This window comes from Neovison vison, chromosome 7 (assembly GCF_020171115.1).
Source record: "Neovison vison isolate M4711 chromosome 7, ASM_NN_V1, whole genome shotgun sequence".
NCBI classification, from domain to species: Eukaryota; Metazoa; Chordata; class Mammalia; order Carnivora; family Mustelidae; genus Neogale; species Neogale vison.
The window spans coordinates 53,291,387-53,318,830 of record NC_058097.1 but is presented as its reverse complement, the minus strand read 5'-3'; the positions used below and the strand labels follow the sequence as shown (position 1 = coordinate 53,318,830).

Here is a 27,444-nt window from a genome sequence, read left to right as displayed (position 1 = left end):
ATATCTATACAGGAAACAGAAGTATTAGGACCCCCCACCCCATACCCTCTGATCACCAAATATCCTACCATATATGGATGTGAGCCCATGCTCTGCCTTGGCCGGATAAAAGACCCCCACCGTCTCCCTCCCAGTGCAACTTCCCCCCACTGCATCTTTCCAGAGTCGGGGGAACCTCACCCAAGGGTGCCCACCTCCTCCCGGGGCGACTTTCCTGGCTCCCCTTCTCCTGAGCCCTGACACTATGCCAGAGAGTGACTTTAATAAATCTTGATTTGTGCATATCTTGCCTGGTGTCGTGATTATCTCGCCTTTAAAACCTTACACAAACAAGGGTGTGCCACCACTTCTTCGAGATAGTGATTTCATCTCATTTGGGTATATATTGTCAATGTTAGCAATAGAAATGTTCTTTTACCAGCACCTCCCGCCCTCAAATAAATAAATAAATAAATAAATTTTCTTAAGCAGAGAATTGGAATTGGACACACACAAGCCCTGGCAAAATCACAGTCAAGTCCAGAAAACAAAGGATACCTCCGATGTGGGGAAGGAAGCAGCATTCCTCATCCCTCCAGGCAACAACAGCTCCCTCAGTGAGAAGCCACCACACTTGCAATTCCAACTTGCCTGTGTTTCAGTCGTAACTTGTCTGGCATTGGCAGTTCTCCTGTATTCCTCCAAGAAACCCCCTTTTCAAGAGAAACGCAGGGAGGTGGGGATTGTTATAGAGGAAAAGCCCATTGGCGTACACTGGGAGTTCTGCATGTAATGGCTTTTCGTTGTAATGGCGGTTTCTTGCCAAGGACAGAATCTTCCTCTTGCTGAGGTAGTCACGTAGGCTTCTTCTGGCTGGTTCTGCAAAGGGTTGTATGTGTTATACCGTGAAAGCTTCCCCTTCTGGGCTTCTGACTCCATTTTAAGTGAGGTTTGCTTTATGCAGTCTCAGAGGAGATTAAGACAATAAGAAAAAGTAAAGAGACGTTTCAGTTTTATAAATTCATTTAACATGAAGCCATCAGGTAGATATTCTAGAACTGCTTTCTCAATTTCACACGTCTTTCGTTGATGTACATTCTTTGTTTACTTGTTTGTTTACATTTTAAAAGACCCATGCACAGGGGCGCCTGGGTGACTCGGTGGGTTAAAGCCTCTGCCTTGGGCTCAGGTCATGATCCCAGGGTCCTAGGATCAAGCGCGGCGTTGGCGTCGGGCTCTCTGCTCCGCAGGGAATCTGCTTCCCTTCCTTTCTCTCTGCCTGCCTTCCTGCCTACTTGTGATCTCTGTCTGTCAAAAAAAAAAAAAAAAAAAAGACCCATGCACAGTTTTCAAGAAGAGGGTTTTCATCTCATTCTGCTCCCCCCCAATACTCAAATCCTGAGAATCTTCCTTACAATGCCTCAGTGGCTCAGGGAAATGGATATTACCCCTGTTTTACAGATGAGGGACTGAAGCACAAGGAGATGAAGGTCATGGGAGAGTCTCAGTGTCCCAAGACGCGCAACATGGGGCCCAGCACAGGGTCAACTTCTTGGTTTTTCTGCCTGCCCCACAGAAACTGGGTGGGGTTGGTGGGGGGAGCTAGTGATGTAGTTTGGGGTCTTTCCTGGCATGTGGAAAATATCACATTTTCATAATGAGCTTGTCTAGAAAGGTTTCCTTTGGCCACAGAGAAAGATAAATTAGGAAATTATGAGACACAGGCGAGGAGGAGTGAGAAGTTTCCAGAAATGGCCAGAGATAAAACAACAGGACATGGTGGGAAGGTGTCCGGCTGGCTCAGTCATTAGAGTGTGCAGCTCTTGATCTGAGAATCGTGAGTTTGAGCCCTGCGTTGTATGTAGAGATTGCTTAAATAAAGTTAAAAATAAGTTAAAGAACAACAACATGACAGGGGATCCTCTTGTGACCCCCTGTGTCCCTCATCCCTCCTTCCTTCCCTCAGCCATGAGCAGTTAGAGGCCCTTACCTGGGGCAGTTTCTGGAGATTGGGGACGAGAAGCACCGGGACTCGACGCCCAGGACCTTCAACTTCACGACAAACTTCTGGGCGCCGAAGGACTCAGGACAGCAGAGTTCAAAGCATGGCCAGAAGGTGCAGTTGGGGCCGCAAAGGCGAGTCCGATTCAGAGGCAGGATGGTGTCATCATCACAGCATTGCTCCAAGGGGTTATAGAGGTGGTCCCCACACCTGGGGGCAGGCTGGCACAGCCACAGCCCCGAGGCCATGGGGGTATCTGGTGGAGACACTGATGCTGTGGGTTCAAGAAGGACCAGATACCCACTTCCCAAGGGCACCCTCCTCCCTCCCCATTCTTCCCCATCCTTGTCCTTACCTGTGACTACTTTTGCACACTGGAGGAAGAAGATTGTTATGCAGACAGAAACTATGGGAGAAAGAAGGGGGGGCTCTTTTAGGGTTCCCCGAGTTAGTTCCAGCATGTGGGGCTTCCTGTACACACAATGCCAAACAACTCTGAGACACCCGCAGGGTGGGAATTCAACTCCATTCTGCGGCTGCTACGCAGAGATAGAGGTTGTAACAGGTTTTTTTTTTTTTTTTCAATAGCCAGGTGAAGAGATCATAGGTGGAGTCTGGGGAAGGAAGGGTTGCGGCGCACCTATCCGGCTGTAGGTGTGCTGCTCTCCCCATCGCCCGTGGACTCACCAGACTGGAAGCCCTCCAAACCCAATCCTTTTGGGTTTTTACGGTGGGGCTTATTCCATGATCGTGACTGATTAAGTCTGATTAAGTCACTGGCCATTGGCCGGTTGGGTCTCTAGCCCCTCTCCCCTCCCAGGAGCTAGGGAAGGTGGGAGCAAAAGTTCCATCCCTTTATTCATAGGATTGGTGCTCCTGGCTGCCAGCTCCCATTCTGGGGTGTGGTCCAAAAGTCACCTTCATTCACAAGATTCCCATTTCACCTTTACGCTTCTGAATCATTTTAACAATCAGTTAAGCCCAACTCTACCTGAGGAATATATTTTGGTTACGTGAATCAGGTATGTATTTCTTATAAATCATTATATCTCAGGGTGGACCATGGGGCAGAGAAAGTGGCCGTGGGATCCTCAGGAAGGTGAGTACAGAAGAAGCCACAGGTCAGGGGGATCTACAGGTGTGGATTTGAATTTGGGGCCACTCCGGCAAGGGCGTTAGCTCCGGCAGGCGCTGCGTAGCTGGGGCTCTCCAGGGGAGGGCATTCAGGGAAGACTGAGTCCTCAGCCTTGGCTCCCAGATAGAAGGCATCTGGTTTGTTAAAGAATGGAAGGATGGAGCTCTTTGTCACAGATGCCTCTGAGGCGACCAGGGGTGGGGGAGGAGCTGGGGATGATGCTGAGCTGTGGGTGCTGCGCTGGGGCTGGAGGGGGATGGTGCTAGCCTTTGGGGGTCCTCCTTACCTGAGACGGAGCTTCGTGGTGTCATCACTTCTGAAGAGGTGCTAGGACAGTGAAGGAGGCCGGTCAAGTCTGGAACTTTATTGTACCCTGTGGGCAGACTTCTGTCACCAGTTTCTGATTGAGCCATTCAGATCATGCCACTCCCAGCTCTCCAGCACTTTCCATAGGAATCACCAGCACATAGTTGTTTTAAAAGGAGACTATTTGGTCTGTCCTTAGGTGTGAGCTCCTAAAAATAACTCACAGAGAGACTCACTGCTGCTTCCCAGGCTACTCCAGGCTTCACCTGCCTGCAGCTTGGCCCCTAGGGTTGGGATACTGGCTACCAATTCGTCTGGTCAACATCATGTATCCTGGGCACTGAGGGGGAATGAAGGCTTCATCACGGCAACACCCGTTCCACATCCCCAGGCTCAGCCCCATCCACATCCCTGACTCAGTTTCCCAGCTCGTGCCCAGTGCCATACACATCTTGGTTCCCGCTCCAAACCCAATTTCTCTAAAATGTTTAATTTTTAATTTTATTTTATTTAAATGCAATTGATTAACATACAGGGCATTATTCATTCCAAAGATAGGGTTCAGTGATTCATCAGTTGCAGACAACACCCAGTGCTCATTACGTCACGTGCCTTCCTTAATGCCCAACGCCCAGTTACCCCAACCCCCTCCCCGCCCCCACCCTGCCTCCTCCAACAACCCTGTTTGTTTGCCTAGAGTTGAGTCTCTCATGGTTTGTCTCCCTCTGATTTCACCTGATTTTATTTTTCCCTCCCTTACCCTAAGCTCCTCTGTTTTGTTTCTTATATTCCACATATGAAGGAAGACATATGATATATGTCTTTCTCTGATTTATTTCACTTAGCATAATCTCTTCTAGTTCCATCCATGTTGTTGCAAATGGTAGGATTTCGGTTTTTGTTTGTTTGTTTTGAAGATTTTACTTACTTATTTGTCAGAGAGTGAGAGAGAGCACAAGCAGGCAGAGAGGCAGGCAGAGGCGGAGGGAGAAGCAGGCTCCCCGCCGAGCAAGGAGCCCAATATGGGACTTGATCCCAGGACTCTGGGATCATGACCTGAGCCAAAGGCAACTGCTGAACCAACTGAGCCACCAAGGAACCCAAGATTCCATTGTGCATATTTACAACATTTTCTTTATCCATTTGTCTGTCAGTAGGCATTTGGGCTCTTTCCACAGTTTGGCTGTTGTGGACATTGCTGCTATAAACATTGGGGTGCAGGTGCCCCTTTGGATCACTATGTTTGTATTAACTTCATTTTACAGAGGAGGAAAAGGAGGTAAAATGTGTTCCCGCTGTCATGCAGGTGGTGGGCATGCAGGAGTCTAACCTAGCCAGGCTACTCTGAAGATAGGTACCTGATCCTCTTCGTTCTGGGATGTCCCTCCCTATCCCCTTGGCCTGCTCTGGTCTAGCTCCTCCCAGCCCCTTCATTATCATCACTTGGCAGTCATCACTCACCTGGGGACATACAATGCCTCCCCATCTCCCCAACAAGGCAGGTAGTGGGATCTTCTGAAGTACCCGTACAAACCAGTTCCTCTCCAGCTTACCCCTGTCCAGGATCCCCAGGGCTTTAGGTTGGCATCCAGACCCCTCACCATGGCTTGTAGGCTCTTTGTCATCTGATCCTTGCCGATCTCTCCCCTTCTGATATTTCCTACTCATGTCATACTCTTCCTTCTTGATTTCTCCAAGCCAGCCCCTCTTCCTGGAGTGCCAGTTTCTCTGCCCCTGGAATTGGCCAGTAAGTTTTCATTATGGATTCCAACAATACCCCGCACTTGGTGGGATTAATACTTATCCACTGACCACTCCCTCTGTGTCCTGCTCTGTGCTGGGGGCACATCAGGGATCATGACATCCTTGATCCTGCCTTTCTGGGGCTCACAGTACATGGGGAAGACAGACCCATCCCAGGACAGTGAGACTGCCCCAGGTGGGTACCATGGGGGTGTCCAAAGGGTCAGGGAAGACTTTCTGGAAGAGCCATGGGATCGGCATAAGTGAAGGCCTGGGGATAGAGTGAAGGGGACTGGGAGATAGGACTCAAAGGTGTTGCACAGGGTCACAGGTTACCCGTGCACTGAACACTCGGGCTCTGGGGCATGTGGTGGGGTCATGGGCTGTGACCAAGCCTGCCAGCCCCCGTCCCTGCTGAGACAGAGGTCACTCACCAATGGGGTAGAATCCCAAAAACAAACAAAAGAAGCAAAACTGCCGCTTCCAGTCAGCGACCGGAGAAGAATTAGGCACAGACAAGTCAGCTACAAGAGATTGGGAGCAGAGGACAACCCTGGAAAAGGACTGCTGCCATGAGCAACTCCACACTCTCACTTTTATTAGATAGAAACAATAGCCAACAGAAGGACCGATGAAGGTCAAACGTTAGTCATATCTTGCAGACAAGCAAGGAGGAGGATAAAGTTTATAGTTAACCAAGCACATTCAAAGGACTCATCTAACTAACAACGGGCGCTTCTGGGAAGAGAAAGGAGCGATAACAGAAAAGGGAAGCAGGCGGGGTTTTCGTTCCACCCTGAGCTGACCGGGCGTTCACGGGTGCTCAGCTTCCCTGAAGCAGGCGGCATTCCCAGCTGCCCGGCTTTTGTGAAGGGGCAGCATTCCGCCATGAGCGAGCCAGGCATCCCCAGCTGCCCAGCTTCACGGTCGTACGTCATCCAAAGAACTGTTGCCAGTATATGTATTTCTTAAGGCCATATCTAAATGTGCTTGGCAACTAGTAAAATCCTCCAGGGGTTACAGTTTAAGTAACAAATTGTTCCGAGGGGAAGCAGCACAAAACTAGACAAGCAAATGATTAAAACAATCAGAGATTGTAATAGAAGCTAAGAAGTCACACTGAGTGTGGAGAAGGAGCAGTGGGAGACCTGGGAAGCGGACATGGTAGAGAAAGACCCAGAGGAGGCGTCACCTCAGCGAGATCTGAAGAAGCCAGCAGTGGAAAGGGAGTTACAGACAAAGGGAACAGAAGAGCAAGTACAAAGTCCCAATGTGTGGTTTGGCCATGTAGGGATGGCAGCGGGTGGGGGAGCCTGGAGTGAAGACGAGAGGAGGCAGGAGGGCCACAGAGCTATGTACCCACAGGAAGGAGTAATAATAAATTACGATGCTAGAGTATTTGCCCTCCTGGCCCTGCCCTGAGCATTTTACATGCGTTGCTTCATTAGATGCTCACAACCACTATAAGGGTCGTATTCTACCTGAATTTTAAAGAGGAGGTAACAGAGGCTTGGGCTTAAATAATTTGCCTAGGTCATCACCACGATGATGTGGCAAAGCTGGGACTTATGCTAAATCTTTAGGACCCCACCTCTTGGTTACAATAGCCTCAAACCTCAGGAGGGTAATGGCTTATAATTTGGTCACTCTGCTGTCCCCAACACCTAGAACAGTTAGAGCTAGTGCACAGTGTTTGAAGAACTTGCACTTTCCCATAGGACAAGAAAAAGTAAGAGAGCTTCTGCTTTCTGCCCTGCAAGAAATACTGAGGCATAAAAATACAAAAATGACTTGCTCCTTTCTGGAAACATGGGCGGAGATTTAAGGGAGTAGTTACCATAAGGGAGTAGAAATTACCCAGCCACAGAAGGAAGTCAAGCAATAAGGAGACGGCTATTAGATGCGTATTATAAACTAAGGGGAGAATGTGAGGAGTTTTCACTCAAGGCTGGCGTCAAGTTCATTGTGTTCTTTTTCAGGAAGCCTTACAATGAAGAGAGGAAGCAAAAAGAAAAACCCATACCATAGTTGGCTTGGAAAGTTTTGCAGTCTACCTGCTCCTGGAGTGGGGTAGGGACAATGCCTCATTCAGCTTAGAACCAGATCCACAAGCTGCCGCCCCACACAACACCTTCATGAAAGGCTGGACCCCCAGGTTCTTCATGAAAGGCTGGCTGCATGGAGAGTAGGTGTAGATAATGAGTCAACGGGGAGGGTCAGGAGGTGGTGGCGGCAGAACAGGGGCCATGATACCCCCCACAGAAAATTTCAGACCTTTTACAGGAGCTGGAAGGAGCAAAAAATCCTAACATCATTTTGGGGAAAAATACTGATTTATAATATATGTGATTTTTATGAACACACAACGTACACGCAGCAAAGTTTACAAATACTTTCTGTGGGATGAACTTTAATATTCACCCATTCTGTGATGGGGAGGAGAAAATAATTTTGCTTCTATCCTTCTAAGTTCTGAGCTCAGATCCTTTACACTTCATATCTGCATAGGAGATACCCAAGGGAAAATCAGTAACTCCCCAAAGTGACAGAGATTTCAGAATTAAATACCATCCTAATAGGAAAAGTGGAGGAGGGAGGTAGACCTGTTAGGGAAGAGTACATGGTTTTAAAAAAGATGTATTTATTTATTTTAGAGAGAGAGAGACAGGGGAGGAGGTGGTAGGGAGAGAAGGAGAGAGAATCCCAAGCAGACTGCACTGAGCACAGAGCCTGACTCGGGGCTTGATCCCACAACAGTGAGATCATGACCTGAGCTGAAATCAAGAGACGCTCAACCAACTAAGCCACCCAGGTGCCCCAAGAGTAAATGACTTTTAGGAAAGATGAATGGGCACTTAGAAGGATAGGTGGAAGGTGTAAAGTTTTTTCCGGCGAGATAAACACAACACCAGGCAAAGTGGGTGCAAGGCAAGATTTATTAAAAACGCTCTCCGGTGAAGTTTCAGGGCTCAGGAGAAGGGGAGCCAGGAAAGTTGCTCCAGGAGGAGGTGGGCCCCCTGGGGCAAGGTTCCATGACTCTGGAAAGCAGAGTGGTGGAAGTTGCACCGAAGGCAGGGAGGAGGGGGCTTTTAAGGGGTCTCGAGGGGAGAGCTCAGGGGTCTTTTGGAAAGTTTCCCTTATTTGGATATTTCGCCTGCTTGTCAGGGTCCCATTGGTCCATGGGAGCCCAGGGCGGGAGGGTCTCAGATTCCTGCTTGGGCCTTTGTTCTCCTGTCCGAGCTCAGGTCTTGTGGTGGGAACTTTCGCCATCTTGGGTCTTTGTGTTCACCTGTCCAAGTTCAGGTCTGGTGGCGGGAACTTTCGCCATCTTAAGTAGCCCTTTCCGCCAGCCCAACAGAAGGTATGATCTTTCTGGGTTTGATATCCACTTTCTGGGTTTGGTATCCACTTCTCATCTCCTCTTCTGCAATGAAAGTCCATCTTTCCTGGTTGATGAAATTCCTGGGCAGGGGATTTCTAACACAAGAATTCCTTCTGGAGGCTCTGTCTTTAGGCAGATACATTCTTCAGTCTATAAGTTTATGGCTTTTGCCAAGTGTGGGAAATCTTCAGTCATTATTTCATCAAAATCTTTGTCAGTTTTCTTCTTTCTCCTGTCCTTCCAGTACTCCGGTGACACTGACGTTCGCTCTTTAGTTATAGGCCCAAAGTTCCCAGAGGCTGTGTTCATTTTGTTCCCCCAGTCTGTTTTCCCACCGTTGCTCACACTGGGTAATTGTTCTGTCTGTGGGTTGAAGGAGTCTTCCTTCTGTAGTCTTCGTTCTGTTGCTGATCCCAGAGGTGTGGTGGTGTCACATTTTTCAATCCTACAATTTCCATTTGGTTCCTCTTAACGTCTTCTTTCCTTCTTTCCTGAGACTAATTACCAGTATAGGCATTCTTGTGATTGTGTCTATAAATAGTTTTACAGCTTCCAGATCTTTGCCAAGTCATTCTGTCACCTGTGACTCCTCAGTATTAGCATCTGGTGAGTGTCTTTCCTCATTCAGGTGGAGGTTTTACTGGTTCTTGGTATTGTGCATGGTTTTTTAAACTTAATTTTTAAAAGATTTTGTTTATTTATTTGACAGAGCAAGCACAAGCAGGGAGAGTGGTAGGCAGAGGGAGAGGGAGAAGCGGGCTCCCCACAGGAAAAATAAAGCACAAGAAAAAGTCTGGCAAACTCACTACTGTTTCTCAGGCCCCAGGGTCCCATTTGGTCTGCCTCTTCTCCCTACCTTTCTGAGTCTTCTTATATTTGCTTTTACAGCTATACCAAAGGGAAGAAATAGGGAAAGGTGCACGTTCTCCATCTTTATCTTTCTGGAGGTCCACGCCTACTGAGAGTTGTGTTTTGTTTTGTTTTAAGATTTTATTTATGTGTGAGAGAGAGCACAAGCAGCGAGGAGGGGCAAAAGGAGAAGCAGACTCCCCGCTGAGCAGGGAGCCCAATGAGGGGCTTGATCTCAGGACACGAAAATCATGATCTGAGCCAAAGGCAGGTGCTTAACCGACTGAGCCACCCAGGGGCACCATGAAAGCCATCTCAGTCATAAGTCATGTATGAAGATACATGGAGTTCTAAGTGCAACTAGCCTAAATGACACGGGGATATTAGGAAGTAGGGCTAGAAACTAATAAAATAACACTAATGGTCTCATCTTGGTATAGCAACAACAAGGTGGATAGCAGAGCAGAAAACAATTGGCCGATGGCTAGGTCACCTACAAGATAAACTTTGGTAAGATACAAATTGGCAGAAACCTTCAAAACTTTAAAAATTACCCCCCAAATCATCCAATCCAATACAGATTGGATTTCAGTGAGTTGAATTTAGTGGATTAACCTGAAGATGCAGAGCAATCAATACTGTTTCATTTCAATGCCACATCCATAGAACTACAAAGTCAGTAAAGGCCACCACCTCTAAAAACAAAACTAATAAATGATTTCAAAAGCAGAAAGTGGAGGGAGAAAGTGAGTAGATAATTTCAACATGGGTGGAAATAAATCCGTATTGTTGGTAGAGTTGGAAACTGAGCAAGAATAAACCAGGAATAATGGTGCCAGGAAATGGGGAGCAAGGGACAAGTTCTCCTTTTTAGTTTGTACAATTCAGTCCTGTTCCAGTTCTTGTGTTATCCCAGGCTATGCATTATGTCTGCCTTAGAGAACTTTCTGGTGGGTTCAGATGAGAGGAAGCTAGGGAGGGGAACAGGCTCCTTGAATGTGTTGCCTGTGGTTTCCCTCAAGTTACTTCTGGGAAGAGTTCCCTAATTGTGCAAATTAAAAGCTCAGGTTTCCTTTAACATTGAATAATCCTTTCGGTCTGTTATCTAGCACTAATTTTTTTGTGCGTGTATTGTAAACCACCTTAGTTTTGTTTGTGGTATTTTCTGTAGGATTTCTGCATTCTGTTACACAGGATAATTGCTAAAGCAGAGTTTCTCAGTGGAAGTTTTTCTCTCCTGCCTAAGTCATTTCTGGCAAAGGCTAGAAAGTGTCTCCTACCCCACATGTCTAAATTGCTCTCATTTGTCATGGTTGGCCTCGAACTTCTCTTACTGCCCTCATACTCGTCCTCATTCAACATTTCCCGGGACACAACTGGAATTAACTACCATCCATCCCGTGTCTGGAAGCTGGAAATTTACAGGGAAGAACAACAACAAATTTAAGATTATTTTCCATAAACAGAATATTAAGTTCGGGGGCTCCTGGGTGACTCAGTCGGTTAAACGTCTGCCTTCGGCTCAGGTCATGATCCCAGATCGAGCCCCGCATCAGGCTCTCTGCTCAGCGGGGAGCCTGCTCCCCGCCCCCCGCCTCTGCCTACTTGTGATCTCTCTCTCTCTGTGTCAAATAAATAGAATCTTAAAAAAAGAGAGAGAGAGAACATTAAGTTCCAACAAGCAAAGGGAAAAAGAAAAGATGGAGGCGGGGCAGGGGAAACCAAAACGAAACCAGAAAACCTAAAGTAACCTGGAGTTTTCAGATGTGGCCCTGGTTTGCCAGGAGCATCATCCAGGGAGGGGCTGAGACCTGGGGGAGAGATGCTGGCTCCCCAGGTCCTGGCTGTGTTCCTCATCCCTCTGGTGTCTGGAGGCTACCGTCCCTCCCTGAGCTCAGAGATGCGCTCCACTGGTGCGCACTGGTGCATCGGTCCACGAGCGTAAATAAACCAGAGCAGATGTTTCAAAATCCAAGAGAGAAAAAAACAGTGATGAGCCAGAAATTCAAGACTGCTCAGAAATAGAAGGTAGTTGATGATGGATTAGTCCCAGGACAAGCATTCTGCAAAGACTCTTGAGAGAGAAATGTCATACCCCAGGGAAAAATTAATCAGAGCTTATTTTTATCTAAATGAGGGAGCAAATGGCAAGGAAAGCTCACAATTCAACATCAGCAAGTAGCCAGATGAGTAAATCACTGTCAAAATTATAGAACTAGTCTGCTAATGTTTATAGAGGGCTTAAAAAAAGAATTATCTCGTTAAATAAAAATTGTGAGTTTTTCCAAACTGACTTATGAATGAAACTATCCAAGGCATAGGGAGTTGTATTGCTTTGCTTGGGTGAAAAAATAGAGGAAAAATTAAGGTAGAAAAAAAATAGTCATCAGTGCCATTCATTACTTCACAAAAATTTACAAATTATAACTCATAAAAATGAGAAGGAAGAAGGGAGTCCCTCAGACAAACCAAGAATCAGGTATATCATTTACAAGGCCTAAAACTAGAAAAAGCTCATGTTGTGCTTTGAGGAGTGTACCTGATGTGGAAAACAAAAGCAGAAGGAAAATTATTAAATTTCCTTACTACCTACGCCCATTGATAAGTCCTTGAAACAGGCAGAGTAACATTCTTCTAGGGACTCAACTACCTCGATGTTAATACTTTGCTAAGGGCAAAAGGCAATCCTAGCCTGACCCTCCCCCACCACCCCCAATCCTGTAGGTCTTCTTTAATGTATAAAAATTCCTTTTGAGGGGCGTCTGGGTGGCTCAGTGGGTTAAAGCCTCTGCCTTCAACTCTGGTCATGATCCCAGGGTCCTGGGATCGAGCCCTACATCAGGGTCTCTGCTCAGTGGGGAGCCTGCTTCCTCCTCTCTCTCTCTCTCTGCCTGCTTGTGATCTGTCTGTCAAATAAATAAATAGAACCTTTAAAAAAATTTCCGTAGGAAACTTCATTTATCTCAAAATCCCCAAGATACGTGTTGGTAATCATCCCCCAAGTATACAGCCCACTGATACACATCTGAAGGGTCTCATGACGAAGGTTTAATTAGATGGTAGTCATTGACTACTATTACTACCATTTACTATTTTCCCAACAATAGCTAGCCCCCTCAAGGTCCTGGAAACCTTGCTTCCAAAATTCCTTAGAGACTTACACTATCCCTAACCTCCTCCCAACTCGAAAGAATATCATGGGCCACTCCTCATGTCCCCAGTACAGCTCATTCAACCCACGGATCCTGTCCCCGTGCTTTAATAAAGCCACCTTTTTGCACCAAAGACTTTTCTGGAATTCTTTCTTGGCCATCAGCTTTGGACCCTAATGTTCTTTCCTACATCATACCTAGACCAGGGTGCTGGAGGTGGGGGATGGATGGTTCATTTTATTTCCACAGTTTGGTTCATCTTATTATTACTCTAATCTCACACATTCCTGCTGTTTCACAGAATGGTTTTGGACTCTACAAGATGCTGCGAGCCTTCAGGAAGTTAGGATGGGAGGCCAGTTCCCTGCCTGTCTTGCCTTAGGACTCCATGCCAAGCCCCTTTTCAGTTGTGTGAATTAAGAAACCTATAGTCAGGGGTGCCCGGCTGGCTCAGTCAAGTGTGAAGTGTGCGGATCTTGATCTCGGGGTTGTGAGTTTGAGCCTCACGTTGGGTTTAGAGATTTCTTAAAGATAAAATCTTAAAAAAAAAAAGAAAAGAAACTTGCAGTCAGACTGTCTAATGGTAAGCAATCCTTGAAGCTGAGAATTGAGCCTAGTTTATCATGGGGTGGGATGGTGATGGGTTGTAGAATATCAGTGTGTCATTAGATGTTCAAAAATAAATTCAAGGGGTACCTGGGTTAAAGGTCTGGCTCTTGCCGGTCTTGATCTTAGGGCCATGAGTTCCTTTGTGTCTTTAAAACAACAACAACAACAACAACAACAACAACAACAAAAACCCAGCAACCAGAGAGGGGGCACCTGGGTGGCTCAGTCTGTTGAGTTTCCACCTCTTAGTTTTGGCTCAGGTCATGATCTCAGGGTCGTGAGATTGAGCCCTGACTTGACCTCCGTGCTCAGCATAGAGCCCGCTTGAAAGATTCTCTCTCTCCCTCTCCCTCCCACCCCCTCCAAGGCTTGCGCTCTTTAATTAATTAATTAAAATCTTTAAAAAAAAAAGAGAAACAAAGAAAGCTGAATACATAGGTATAAATATAGTTATCTGGGGGTAAATGCAATATAAAGCAAACCCAACCCAACCACATTAATATTTAATGAAGTATAAATCAAAGCTGTAATTTTCAAATGGGAGAAAGGAAGCACTTAAGTTTGCCAAGTCCCAATTCCTGAAGAAACTCTTCCAAACACTAACAAGTCCCTAATCTGAAAGTATTTATAAATACAAAAACCGATTCCCCTTTACAATTAGGTAAAGAACAAAAAGTGTAACAAGACTTAAAAAAAACTCTGCCTAAAAAAATGATTGGGTCATTAAAAAGGATATTGGTACAGGAATATTATTCACCTGGATTGAGAGAGAACACTGTAAGGGGACAGGCTTCGGATCAAGCAGAACACAGTGGTCTAGAAGCTTTCACCAGGAAGGGTTTCTTTTTGTCAGTTCTCTCTTTGCAGTGTAGACTGGACTGCTGTGTTAGACTACAGCATAGGCCACATTCAGAAGTGGCTTCCAGAAGCTTTCAAGGCTGTAGTCTTTTGGGGCGCCTGGATGGCTTAGATGGTTAAATGTCCCCCTTTGGCTCAGGTCATGGTCTTGGAGTCCTGGGGTCCTGGGATCCAAGATCGAGCCCCACGACAGGCTCCTGGCTCAGTGGGGAGCCTGCTTCTCCCTCTCCCTCTGCTTTTCTCCCTGCTCGTTCTCTATCTCTCAAATGAATAAGTAAAGTCTTAAAAAAAAAAAAAAAGCCTATGTTCCTCAGCAAAGCCTAAGGCAGAAACCATACCTTGATGTTCTCCTGCAGCCCTTTCCTGTTGGTCACCTCACATGCAAACGTGGGGACCACTTGAGAGTAAGCCTTTTTAAAACAAATATATCCTGAGTGCCTGCTTCGGCAGCACCTATGGCTCCTACACGTGAGGATGGGAGCATGAGCACATATTCAGGAAGCGCTCCATATTTTTTAAAATTAATTTTGAAATAAATTTAGACTTTGAGTTTCAAAAGCAGTTTCCATACACCCTTCACCCTTGTACCTCCCCTAATTGATCCTCTTGCATAACCATGGTATAATGATCAGAACTGGGAAGTTAACACTGGCGTAATATGATTAAATAAACTCTAAGCCTTATCCACATTTTATGGGGTTTTCTGCTTGTAGTCTTTTTTTTTTTTGTCCCAGGATTTAAAGTGCTGCACTTCCTTATTACATGTCCTTGGTCTCTTCCAGACTGTCAGCATCTTGGACTTTCTGTCTCCTGGGACTCCGACATTTTTAAGAGTAGGTAAGTCATCTGTTCTTTCATAGAGTGCGCCTCTTAGTGTGGGGACTGAGATTTTGAATTTTTGGTGTGTCTTTCCCTGTGCATCATGTCAAAGGGCTTGTGATGTTGGTGTTAGGCGTAATTGCTATCTAGGTGTTTGGCATTCAGGTTTCTTCCTGTAAAGTTTCGCACTTTTCTATCACCAGGTAAGTTTAATTATGCTTGTTAAGTCGATTTCATTACTTAGATTCTTTGGCTGGTGGGATGGTTATCTTTTTTTTTTTTAAGATTATTTATTTATTTATTTGTTTGTTTAACAGACAGAGATCACAAGTAGGCAGAGAGGCAGACAGAGAGAGAGAGGGGAAAGCAGGCTCTCCGCTGAGCGGAGAGCCCGATGGAGGGCTCGATCCCAGGACTCTGGGTTCGTGGCCTGGGCCGAAGACAGAGGCTTTAACCCACTGAGCCACCCAGGCGCCCCTAGGATGGTTATCTTTACATCAACCTGACTGGGTCCAGGAACGCCAGAGTCTGCTTAAACATTATTCCTGGTGTGTCTGGAAGAGATTAGCATTGGAATAGGTAGATTGGGTGAGGCAGATGGCCCTCCTCAAAGAACAGGATTTCCCTGGCCTTACCTTTCAGACCAAGGAGTGAGCAATGCTGCAGATTGTAGAATTGCCTGCGAGCAGCCAAATGACTTCAGGGGTTCCCTGGGGAAGCAGATCCTGTCCACCTTGCAGTAAGCAGCAGTAAAGGAAAGGGGCTCTGCCAGCTGGTGGCTAAGCTTCAGCTTGGGGGTCAAGACAGCTCTGTAGTTCCAAGCAGCATTGAGAACAAAGACAGAACCCCACGCCTTGGGGAGTAGACTGGAATAGGAAGCCCCGTGACAGCTGGAGTTTTCCTCCACTGGAGCCAGCTACCAAGGTACAAATCCCAACGGGACTCTGAATAAGTACTTTGATGTATTATGCATACCATAGGCACCTGATCCATGAACTGAGGTAGAGTAGGATGGGGTGGGTGGGAGGAACCGGGGCTCAGCCATCCTCTCTCCCGTTCTCTGCTCTATACTTAGTGGGGCTGATGCCTGCAGACCATTTCCCAGTCTCCAGGGTCAGCTGACTTTGGAGAGGGTGGGATGGGGGGACATGGGCCAGAGATTGGAAGAGGAGAAGAGAGACCAGGGTATTGTGGGGTGTCCCAAGAGGGTGGGGGCTGGAAGTCAGTGGTGAAAGAGTTCCTCTGAGGCAAGGCGACAGGAGTGTACCCAAACACCACACGGGAACCGCAGGCAGGAGAGCAGAGGAGAGACTGTGTGCCACCATGTGGTGGTGGCGAGGGGCTACAGTTACAGGGCAAAGTGAGGGGGTTTGGGGGTATGGAATTTTTCGGTAATCCTAGGGATTGTACCTGGTTGTAACTGGTCAGTTAGGGTCTGTGGCTTAATGAGCCTCTGTGCGTTGGCTCAGTGGTCACTTGGGGCTCAGGTTGCCATTGCTCAAGCCTGTTGCACATAGCCTGCCCCTTGCCGTGGCCGGCACCTGTGACAGCAGCTGCATCTCCCCCTCCCCAGCCTTAGCCCACCCTTCAGACCCACCAACTGCAGTTTTCACTGGCAACTCCCTGGGCTCTGGGAGCGCCACCTCTTTCCTTTTCTTTCCAGTGAAGGATGGGCACGGCTACCCTCTGCAGCTGAGCTGGGTCACCCCACTGTGCCCTGCTTGATGCTCAGCTCCCCCTTCCCCTGCTTAGCCAGGTCTCTGTGTTAAATTCCTCTGTCGTAAAATCTCAAAGTGATTTCTGCTTTCCTGGAGAGACCTTGACTGAAACGGATCTCCAGAATGCCATAGATTGTGAAACTGGCAGGTGTGGTGATGGAATTAAGAATGACACAGTCATCTTGTCAGTCTATCAGACTGTGCCTCAGGACTCCTGGTCTTAGAGATACTGGAGACCTTGAGAAAAGTTCTGCTTGAATGAATGAGAATTGAGAAGGAAGAGCATACAGTGGCATTTAAAAAAAAAGATTTTATTTATTTATTTGAGAGAAAGAGAGAGGGTGTGCGTGAGCAGAAGGAGGGTGGAGGGAGAAGCAGACTCCCCGCTGATCGTGGATTCCAATTCAGCTAGGACTCCCGGGGCTCAGAGTTTGATTCTAGGATCCCAGGATCATGACCTGAGCCCAAGTCAGATGCTTAACTGACTGGGCCACCCAGGTGCCCCTACAGTGCCATATTTAACACTCGTTGGCATAGTAGGTAGAATTGTGGCTAGATTAGGAACACCCAAATGAAGGCAGTAGTGTGTGGCCTGATCACTTGGAGCTCTTTGGTGGGAAATATTGGATAGCTCTTTGAATGTCTGAATTAAGTAAGCTACTGCAAGGACCTTTGGCAAAAAGTCAGTCTTTTTTTGCGGGACAGATTTCATTTTGTGACAGACACACACCTTTTGCAATGGTTCTTGGGGCAACTTTGGAAAAACTTATCGGGTTTAGCTTAATTTTTTTTTTAAAGATTTTATTTATTCATTTGACAAAGATCACAAGTAGGCAGAGAAGACAGGCAGAGAGGAAGGGAAGCAGGCTCCCTTATGAGGAGAGAGCCCGATGCTACATGGGGTTCGATCCCAGGACCCTGGGATCATGACCCAAGTCGAGTCGAAGACAGAGGCTTTAACCCACTGAGCCACCCAGGCACCCCTGGATTTAGCTTAATTTTAACCAACAACAGCCCCTTGTTAACATGTTGTGAGCAAAGAGGGAAAGGCACAGAGGCGGCAATTTCCTGCGGAATCTCCTGACGGTTAGCAAGATAATAACTGCAATAATAGCATTTAGCGTGGGGTGCCTCTGGCAGGGCTTCTCAAAGAAAATATTTTCATTCCACCAAGAGCCTATCTAGTATGTAATCCATGGTAACCCTGTTTTGCAAAGATCTCTACTCAAAAGGCTGACAAGAGGGGAAAAGGCTGAGAGAAATACAGACAGCTCTGAGATCGGTGCCAAGATAAGGGCAAACAGGGGAAAGGCAAGACAGAACAATTCCGTTGGAGGAGTCTTCAGAGGCGGGCTGATACCTACGAAGCATTTGACTTGGGCGCCATCTACTGTGCAGGGTATGGAGGGACACCCTGTGCCCCTTTGGGGCTCATTTGCGTGAAGGAAAAAACACTATTTAAAACAGGAACCTCACCAGGCTTATTTCTGGAGAAGAGGGTTTCTAGCTCTCCCGCCCAGTTGCTGGTGGTGGTGACTGATTAAGAATCTGCATTAATCTGTATCAGCCTTCGCAGAACACAGATTCTGATCCCTGGATTGTGAGACAGTAGAAAAGAACCTGTATGCATATTTTCTTTCACGGCTTCTCTCAGATTTGTTCCGCAGAATGCCTCCTCAATGGGTGCTACTTCAGGGTGAATGAAGCTGGCAAGGGCAGTCTCTGCTGGGGCCTATAGGCAGGTGGGTCACCTTCACCTCTCCATCAGGTGTCTCTGCGCCACTGACCTAGGACCACAGACGTCTGTCCTCAGCCCCCAGGTCTGTTTAGTCGGCTGACTCATGGCCCCATTTGTGTGTGTGTGTGTGTGCATTTATTTAATTATTAATAATTTATTTAAGTTATCTTGGGCTGAATTTTTTCATTTATTTATTTATTTATTTATTGTCAGAGAGAGTGAGCACAGGCAGACAGAGTGGCAGGCAGAGGCAGAGGGAGAAGCAGGCTTCCTGCTGAGCAAGGAGCCTGATGTGGGACTCCATCCCAGGACGCTGGGATCATGACCTGAGCTGAAGGCAGCTGCCTAACCAACTGAGCCACCCAGGCGTCCCGGGCTGAATTTTTTCAAGATTTTATTTTTTTAAGTAATCTCTACACCCAGCGTGGAGCTCAAACTCACTACCCCGAGCTCAGGAGTTGCATGCTCTACCAACCACGCCAGCCAGCCTCCCCCATTTGCACATTTAAATGAAGCAGGCCTCAATATATTGGTTCAGATGTGAATACCCCCAGAAACGTGGGCTTTGTATTTCATCATGTGGAAATTTTTTCCCAAAAACATTTATGGTACTTAAGGAAACAATTTTTTTTTCATCATTACTGCCAAAGCAATAAGATATGAAAGAAAGCAAGCTAAGCAGAATGACAAGTTTCTTTCTGAAACCGGACATAGCAGCAGTTCCTATATTCTCGGAATATGTTCAGGACCACTTTGTGAAAATAACACTGCAAGAATAGAATAAATAAATTGACAAAGAAGAGAATCGCCTTATCAAAAGAGATTTTTTAAAACAGATTTCTGTTGCAGAATCCTCTCTTTCCCCCTGTGGCTCCACCTCTTTCATTGCCTCTTGCATTTAAAATGCCACCCACCTGGGTGGCTCAGTGGGTTAAAGCCTCTGCCTTCAGCTCAGGTCATGATCTTGGGGTCCTGGGATTGAGCCCCGCATAGGGCTCTCTGCTCGGTGGGGAGCCTGCCTCCCCCCCTCTGTCTGCCTGCCTGTCTGCCTACTGACAGATCTCTGTCTCTGTCAAATAAGTAAATAAAATCTTTAAAAAATAATAAAACAAAATGCTGAAGACTGGCCTTTTAGAACTCAGAATGTAACCACAGTTGACCCTTGAACAACACAGGGGTGAGACACCAACCCCCTATGTGGTCAGAAATTCACATATAATGTTGACTCCCCCAAAACTTCACTGCTAATAGCCTGCTGTTGTCGAGAAGCCTCACAGATAACATAAACAGTCTGTCGGCACGTATGTTCTGTGTTCAGTGTATTCCGTACTGAGTTCGTACACCTGCAGTGGATGACGGGTCAAATACAGATAGCTTGCAGTGCACGAGATCGACGTGTAGTGGCAAGTTGCCTTGGTAGAAATGCAGAAGGGTTTTCTGTAGACAAGGTCCTGGCATCTATATTCGTTGTACTTATATTCATTTTACTTATTCCTTTTTACTTATATTCCATTGTACTTATTCCTTTCCGGTTTGGACACCTTTTATTTCTTTTTCTTGCCTAATTGCTCTGGCTCAGACTTCCAGTTCTGTGTTGAATAAAAGTGGCAGGAGTGGGCCTCCTTGCCATGCTCTCGATCTTTGAAACTTCACTTTCACTATTGGGTTTGGCGTTATTCCTGGCCCTGCCATGCATGGCCTTCATTATGTTGAGACCCTTGATACCTAATATGTTGAGAGGGTCTTTTTTTTTTCTTTTAACCATGAAAGCATTGCATTTTGTCAGATGCCTTTTCTGTTACTATTGAGATGATCATATGACTTTATCCTTCATTTTGGGAGGTGGGTGATGGTTGCACAACAGTATGAATGTACTTAAAATGTCACGGACCTGTATACTTCTAAATGGTTAAGATGGAAAATTATCTGTAAATTGTCTGTTATCTGTAATTTACCACAATAAAAAAATTGGGGGAAAAAGTTTATTTTGAAAATAGATCTAAATTTGAAAATAAAATTTAGATCATAATAGCAATATGTGATTCATTTTTGAATAAACAAAGAACGAATCAAATGATGGTTTTTTGGGGCGTGTTTGTTTGTTGGTGGGGAAGGAAAGTGAAAGAATTCGAATTTTTTCTACAAAATTATTTCACATTTGACTTTTCTAACCTAAGACATAAGGTTAATTTTTGCAGAATTATTCTAGGGTGCCAACGATGTCCCCAAATGCCTCTCTCTTAACTCCTTAAATATTCACCTTATACTTTTTTGAAGGCTCATTGTGCCATTATCCTTGTGGATATTAATTTCTTCCAAAGTTAACTAATGTCTCAGATTCCAATTGTTCAAGAGATTTGGATGGGATTCTGTCCCTTATCTCCCCGACCCTGACACAGACTTTCTGTAACCAAGCATGTTTTGTAAGATCTGCAGTTTCACCTTGAATCAGAGGGTCACAAAGAGGCTGGCCTACGAAGGAGCTTCCGTAACAAGAGAGGAGTCACACTAGAAGTAAGCAGGGACACGCTTGGCGGGGACTACCACATCAATGGTCAGTTAAATATTTTTGTGATAGCAGGCTTTTACTTCCCCACAAAGTCTTGTAATTGCAAGACCCAGATGATGAACTCTGGTAGCGAGGACCCCTGCAGCCAGGATCCTAGTGGTTTGGTAAATGTTTGCTTCCCTTGCAGCAAACCAGCAAAGATTGTGATAAACTTCACATACTTCAGATTTCCTTTTAAATTAAGCCACAACATCAGTCCCTGGTTTTTTCAATGCTAATTTTTCTGAGTCTGCTCCCACTTCCTACTGGTGACTTCTGTTACTGGACTCAGATAAGCCACACACAACGCCTAAACAATTCCAAAGACCCTTTGAACCCATCCACACCTGTCTCTCCACTGACATTATCCTATTGCTCTTATTTCCTCTGACTCCACCCAACATCCCAACATCGCAGCCAGAATGGCCATTTCATCCCACCTGGGCCCTTTTACTAGAGGCCCATCATTGCCTTTTGGAAAGCAAACAAGCTCTTTGTCATTTACTTAGCATTCCACACTGGTGGCAGATCAATAAACGTGTTGAGTCAATGAACTGCCTGCATTTTCCCTATGGAGAATTCTACCACAAATACATTTCCCGTGATCATAATAGCAAAGAGCCACAGAAAATTAAGACATTTCACAAACGTATTCCGTGGATGGCTATCTCATTCTCTTGGCTCTGGAAACCAGTGCATGGTATTTTGCAAGACTTTGAAATAGATATTTTTAGAATTGTCTTCTTACCTCTTCCAAGAAAGGACCTCAACACAGTCTTGATACCTGTGTCTCTGTTGAGCCATCATCCCCACCAGAAGGTTTCTTAGAAATGTGTGTGTGTGTGTGTGTGTGTGTGTGTATTTTTTTTTCTTCATTTTGTTAATGTGTCACATTTTTTATTTGCATATGTCAAACCATCTTTGCATGGCAAAAATAAATCCCATCTGGGGGACATCTGGCTGGCTTAGTTGGAAGGACACACAGCTCTTGATCTCAGGGTCATGAGTTTGAACCCCACATTGGGTGTAAAGATTACTTAAATAAATAAAACTTAAAAAAAATAAATCCCATCTGATCATAGTATATGATCCTTTTTATATGTTGTTGAGTTTAAGTTGCTGCTGTTTTCTTGAGGATTTCTGCATCTATTACATCAGGGATATTGATCTATAATTTTCTTTTAGTCTCTTTGTCTGGCTTTGGTATCCGGGTCCTGCTGGTCTTGTAAAATCAGTTTGGAAATAATTCCCTCCCCTTCTGATTTTTGGAAGAGTTTGAGAGGGATGGGTTTTAATTCTTTAAATCGTTGATGGGGGCACCTGGGTGGCTCAGTCAGGTAAGCATCAGACTCTTGATCTCAGCTCAGGTCCTGATCTCAGGGTCGTGAGTTCAAGCCCTGCATGGAGCCTCCTTAAAATGAATGAATGAATGAATGAATGTATGTATGTGCAATCGGATTCACCAGTGAAACCATCAGGTCATTATTGGTCTTTTCATCATTTCTGTTTCTTCATGACTAAGTCTTGGTAAATTGTATGTTTCTAGAAATGTATTAATTTCTTTTAGTTTATCCAAATTCTTGGCATATACTTGTTCCCAGGAGTCTTTTAAGAGCCACTGGATTTCTATGGCGTCGCCCTCGACCCGCAAGGACGACAAGAAGGCCCGTTTCAGATGTATCTTCTCTCTCTTTATTTCCGCAAGTCTACACACTTATATACGTTTACATGACCAATCAGTGAGCAGGGTGACCAATAAGGGGCCAAACAATGGGGAGAGCCAATGAGAGTACTGTTACTATGCTGATTAAATTTGAAACAGCCAATGACTATGTCCTCCTTTAGGCGGGCTTCACCAGAAAGTTCGTTGTTTACTTGCAGCGTATGTTGCTGGCAGTGAGCCAAACGCCATCTTGTAATGGCGGGGACTTTCCCGGCCGGAGGCAGTCCCCGACATCTGGTGTCAGTTGTAATGACTCCTCATTCACTTATACTTTTGTTATTTGAGTCCTCTCTTAACTCTAGTTTAAGGTCAAAAGACAGAAGTGTTAAAGATAACCATAGCTACAATAATTTGTTAATGGGTGCAGTATAGGAAAGGAGGTAAGCTGTGTCATCAAAAACACAAAATGTTGGAGGGGGAGTAAAATGATAGAATTTTTATATGTCATCAATGTTCAGTTTTTACCAGCTTTAAATAGACTGCTACTTATATAAAACGTCTTATGTAAACTTCATGGCAATCACAAAGTAAAAACCTAAAGTAGATTCACACAAGATAAAGAAAGGGAATCATAGCATACCACTACGGGAAATCATTGATTCAGAAAGAAAACAGTAAGAGGAAAAAGGGAACAAGGGAACCAGAAATCAGCCATGAAACAGTAAGATGGCAGAGTAGTCAAGAATTACTTTAAGTATAAAGAGATTAATTTTGAAATCTAAAGGCATGGAGTGGATGAATGGATATAAAACCAGATCCCAACTATATGCTATCAACAAAATACTTAACTCTAGTGTAAAGGTTGATGGACAAAAGTATTAAAAATAACTTTAAGGACACATGCAGGCTCAAAGGGGAGGCACATAAAAAGATAATGTTTTATTATTATTTTATTTTGAGGGAGAGAGTCCGTGAGGATAAGTGAGGGGAGGGGGCAGAAGGAGAGAGAGAATCTCAAGCAGACTCTATGCTGAGCGTGGAGCCCAGTGCGGGGCTCAACCTCATGACCCCGAGATCATGACCCAAGCTAGAACAGGAGTCAGACACTCAGTCGACTGAGCCACCCAGGTGCCCCTGAAATAGATAATTTCACGCAAATGAAGCTGACAGAGAGCAGGGGTGGCTATACTTATATCAGACTATTTTGACTTTAAGTCAACTGTAGAAGAGACCAAAAAGCCCCCCAAATCCTCCCAAAACTAACAAGAGACAAAGAAGTTCATACTATAAGGATAAGAGTCACTTCATCAAGAATATAGAACTGTCGTGAATAGCTGTGCACCTAACACCAGAGCACCCAGATGTACAAAGCAAATACCGACAGGTCATTAGTGACTTGAAGCAGTAATGAACTCGGCAACTAGGGGTTGCCCCACAGGGTCTACTGCCATCTGTCATCTCTCTTAAGTTAGGGAGGCCATACAGAAGTACAAGCAAGTCCGGTAACTGCTAGAAGATCTTCTCTGGATGAGTTAGAGTCTGAAGAACATATTATCTTTGCAACAGAAGCCCGTGGATACTTAATCGCAAAAGGGGTTTCATAGAGCAAGTCAAGAATCAAGGGTACCTCTGATACAGGGCACCTCCCCAAGGTGATGGGCTAACGCATACCAGCAAGGGTGCAGAATGAGGTGGAAAGACAGGAGGCCAAGGAGCAATGACTGAGACAATGGGCACACCATAAAATGGGGCCTGCTGAGAATATCCCTTGGCAGGCAGACAAGGTTTCTCAAAGGTGTCAACTCAGGGTCTTCGCGGCGCAGACTCTGAGGCCTGCCCCAGCCTTCCTTTCTGAGCCGCCATAGTGGGAATTTATTTTCTTCAGTATCTTTCCCAAGGAGAAAACATCTTTCTGCTGCAAAGGAGGAACCAAGAAATTAACAAAGCTTAGGCAAGGACACAAATGTAAGAGTTGAGTCACTGCTGGAGATTAAGTGGCAGGGTTTCCCCAAGGGGAAGGGCCTGGACATTGCAACTCCCCTTCTCCTTTCTCTCTCCCCACCCCCACCCCCATTCCATAGCCAGGGGCTAGGTCCTTACCTCTCACAGTCCCCAGACATGGGGGAGGAATAGCATCGAACATTTATACCCAGAACCTTCAACTTTATAATATACTTCTCCTCCTCAAAGGAATCAGGACAGCAGAGCTCAAAGCAGGGCCAGAAGATGCAGTTGGGGCCACAGAGGTTGGTCCAACTCAGGGGCGGGATGGAGTCATCATGACAGCAGTGCTCCAAGGGGTTGTAGATCTTGTCCCCACACCTGGGTGCCAAATGGCACAGCGATGCCCCTGGGCCAGTAGGGGCGTCTGAGCAGACATTGCTGCTGTAAGCCCAAGGAGGACCAGACACTGACTCTCCATGGCCTCTGTGAGCCATGACCCCACTTCCCAAGGGCAGCCTGTCCCTCTTCACTCTTCCCCGACCTGGTACTCACCTGTGACTGTCCTTGAGCACCGGAGGAGAAGGAAGACCAACACGCAGACAGGAGCTGGAGGAGAGGGAAAAGAGTTTGAGATGGGGCTGGAGTGCGGCTGCTGGGCTGACTGATCTCAGAAAGGACAGGCCAGGATGGGGAAGGCTTACACCCAGATTTTCTCTATAGGCTTGGGTTTGGGGCCGTCTCAGCATAGCCTCTAGCTCCTGAAGCAGGTGAGAGTCCAGATCGCTGGGCCTGAGCAGCCTGGACCCTTTAAGGGCAGAGAATGCAGGAAAAACTCTTGGGATGCCATAGATTAGGATTCTAAGAACGCAGTGGAGTTTCCCAGTTGGGAGAGGGGTGGGGCAGGTGTTAAAGATATCTAGAGGGTGAAGAGGAAGAGGAAGGAAGCTGAGGTGAGATTGACAAGGAGAGAATTTGGGTGCAGAGCTGCTTTGGGGATATGACTGGGCTTGAACAGGTGTTGGAGGTGGAGCTCCCCTTATCTATGTTGTAGCTTCTGGGCCCCCGTGACTATGGATGGAGTTGGAGAGATACAGGAGATGGGAAAGAAGGAGTGGAGCATGCAGGGTTTGTATGATGCAGTCATATGACTGGAGTAGTGATTCACCAAGTTCATGCTCCACAGTTGTCCTTATTTTGAAAGCATGTAGAGAGGCAGGTAACAATGGGATTGTGTGGGTAAAACAGGAGGCAAGGGTATGGTTTCATCTTGTGCACTTGTACATGGAAAATGTCCCATTACTCCATAACCTCAGTCCCCTCCTGGTTCACTGCAAATCAGATAGTGAAGGCAGGTGTGAGCGTCACCCCATATTGTGGCTCTGGAATGCTCCTGGCCTTCGGCACGACCGGGCATTATCAGATATGGTGCAGTCGGGGTGGGCGTGGGGGGCTCTCTCTGTTTATTTCGAGCTTTCTCCCTGACGAAACACCTGGTATTTCTCTATTTCCCAGGTACCTTATCCTTAGATGTTTCAAGAGATTCTGTCCCAAACCACCTTGTTTACTCTGTGGGGAACTATTTGGAATCATCCTCGCAGCTGTCCCATGATCTGTCAGAAGAGCAGATCTTCTAGAAGGGAACCAAAGGAGAACTATAGTTGCAATTTCTTTTCAGGAGGTTGTTGTGGGGACCCAAAGAGCACATGCTTCTAGAGGGCAGAACATAATAATGTTAATAATAACAGGGTGCCTGGGTGCTCAGTCATTTAAGCATTGACTCTTTACAGCTCAGGTTATGATCTCAGGGTTGTGAGACGGAGCTCGGCCTCGGGCTCTGCACTCAGCATGAAGTCTGCTTGTCCCTCTCCCTCTGCTCCTCCCACCACACACTCTCTCTCTAAAACAAACAAAAATTTAATAATAATTGTAATAATAATAATAATAAATAGCAGGGGCTCCTGGGCGGCGCAGTCAGTTAAGCGTCCAACTCTTGGTTTCAGCTCGGGTCATGATCTCATGGGTTATCACATGGAGCCCAGAATCAGGCTCCACGCTCAGCATGGAGTCTGCTTGTCCCTCTCCTTTCCCCTCTGCCTCTCTCCTGACTCTCACCCTCTCTATTTTTCTCTTTCTCACTCAAATAAATAAATAAATACAGTCTTTTTATTTTTTATTATTATTATTTTTAAAGATTTTATTTATTTATTTGACAGAGCGAGATCACAAGCAGGCAGAGAGGCAGGCAGAGAGAGAGGAGGAAGCAGGCTCCCTGCTGAGCAGAGAGCCTGATGCGGGCCTCGATCCCAGGACCCTGAGATCCTGACCTGAGCCGAAGGCAGCGGCTTAACCCACTGAGCCACCCAGGCGCCCTATTATTTTTATTTTTTAAAGATTTTGTTTATTTATTTGACAGAGATCACAAGTAGGCAGACAGTGGGGTGGGGGTGGGGGAAGCAGATTCCCTGCAGAGCAGAGAGCCGGATGCCATGCCGGGCTCAATTCCAAGACCCTGGGATCATGACCTGAACCAAAGGTAGAGGCTTTAGTCCACTGAGCCACCCAGGTGCCCCAGTAAATACAATCTTTTTAAAAAATGATCCAGTACTAGAAGGGAAACTACCAGCCAAAATCATTTTGGGGAATAAAAGCAAAGGGGAGGAGGGACTTTTACTAGATGGGGTCTGCTTATAAACCTTCAGGGAAAGATCTGAAAACCTTTTATGATAATAGCTGTTTCTGACATGCATCTATTGAATTGATAAAGTAATACCAGTGGCTTTTTATCATGTCCCACTCCCCCTTAAATTGCGCTTAAAATCCCAAATACTTTCTTTTTTTTTTTTTTTAAGATTTTGTTTATTTATTTGACAGAGGTCACAAGTAGGCAGAGGCAGGCAGAGAGAGAGGAGGAAGCAGGCTTCCCACTGAGCAGAGAGCCCGATGTGGGGCTCGATCCCGGAACCATGAGACCATGACCTGAGCCGAAGGCAGAAGCTTAA

General features: G+C 46.0%; 1 protein-coding gene across 2 annotated transcripts; it reads right to left on the bottom strand.

The window, feature by feature from the left end:
• Positions 1-359: 359 nt before the first annotated feature.
• Positions 360-3,694, bottom strand: LOC122911923 (insulin growth factor-like family member 3). 2 transcript variants are annotated; one of them, XM_044257071.1, is made up of 4 exons: positions 3,403-3,693; positions 2,337-2,387; positions 1,970-2,249; positions 360-858 (listed from the first exon to the last, which is right to left on the bottom strand). In XM_044257071.1, the coding sequence occupies exons 1-4, from the start codon at positions 3,527-3,529 to the stop codon at positions 834-836; spliced, it is 483 nt and encodes a 160-aa protein (XP_044113006.1). In that variant the 5' UTR covers positions 3,530-3,693; the 3' UTR covers positions 360-833. The 2 variants fall into 2 exon arrangements, with proteins under 2 accessions (XP_044113006.1, XP_044113007.1); XM_044257072.1 differs by lacking the exon at positions 360-858 and adding an exon at positions 1,264-1,283 and having other exon boundaries at positions 3,403-3,694.
• Between the last annotated feature and the right edge of the window lie 23,750 nt (positions 3,695-27,444).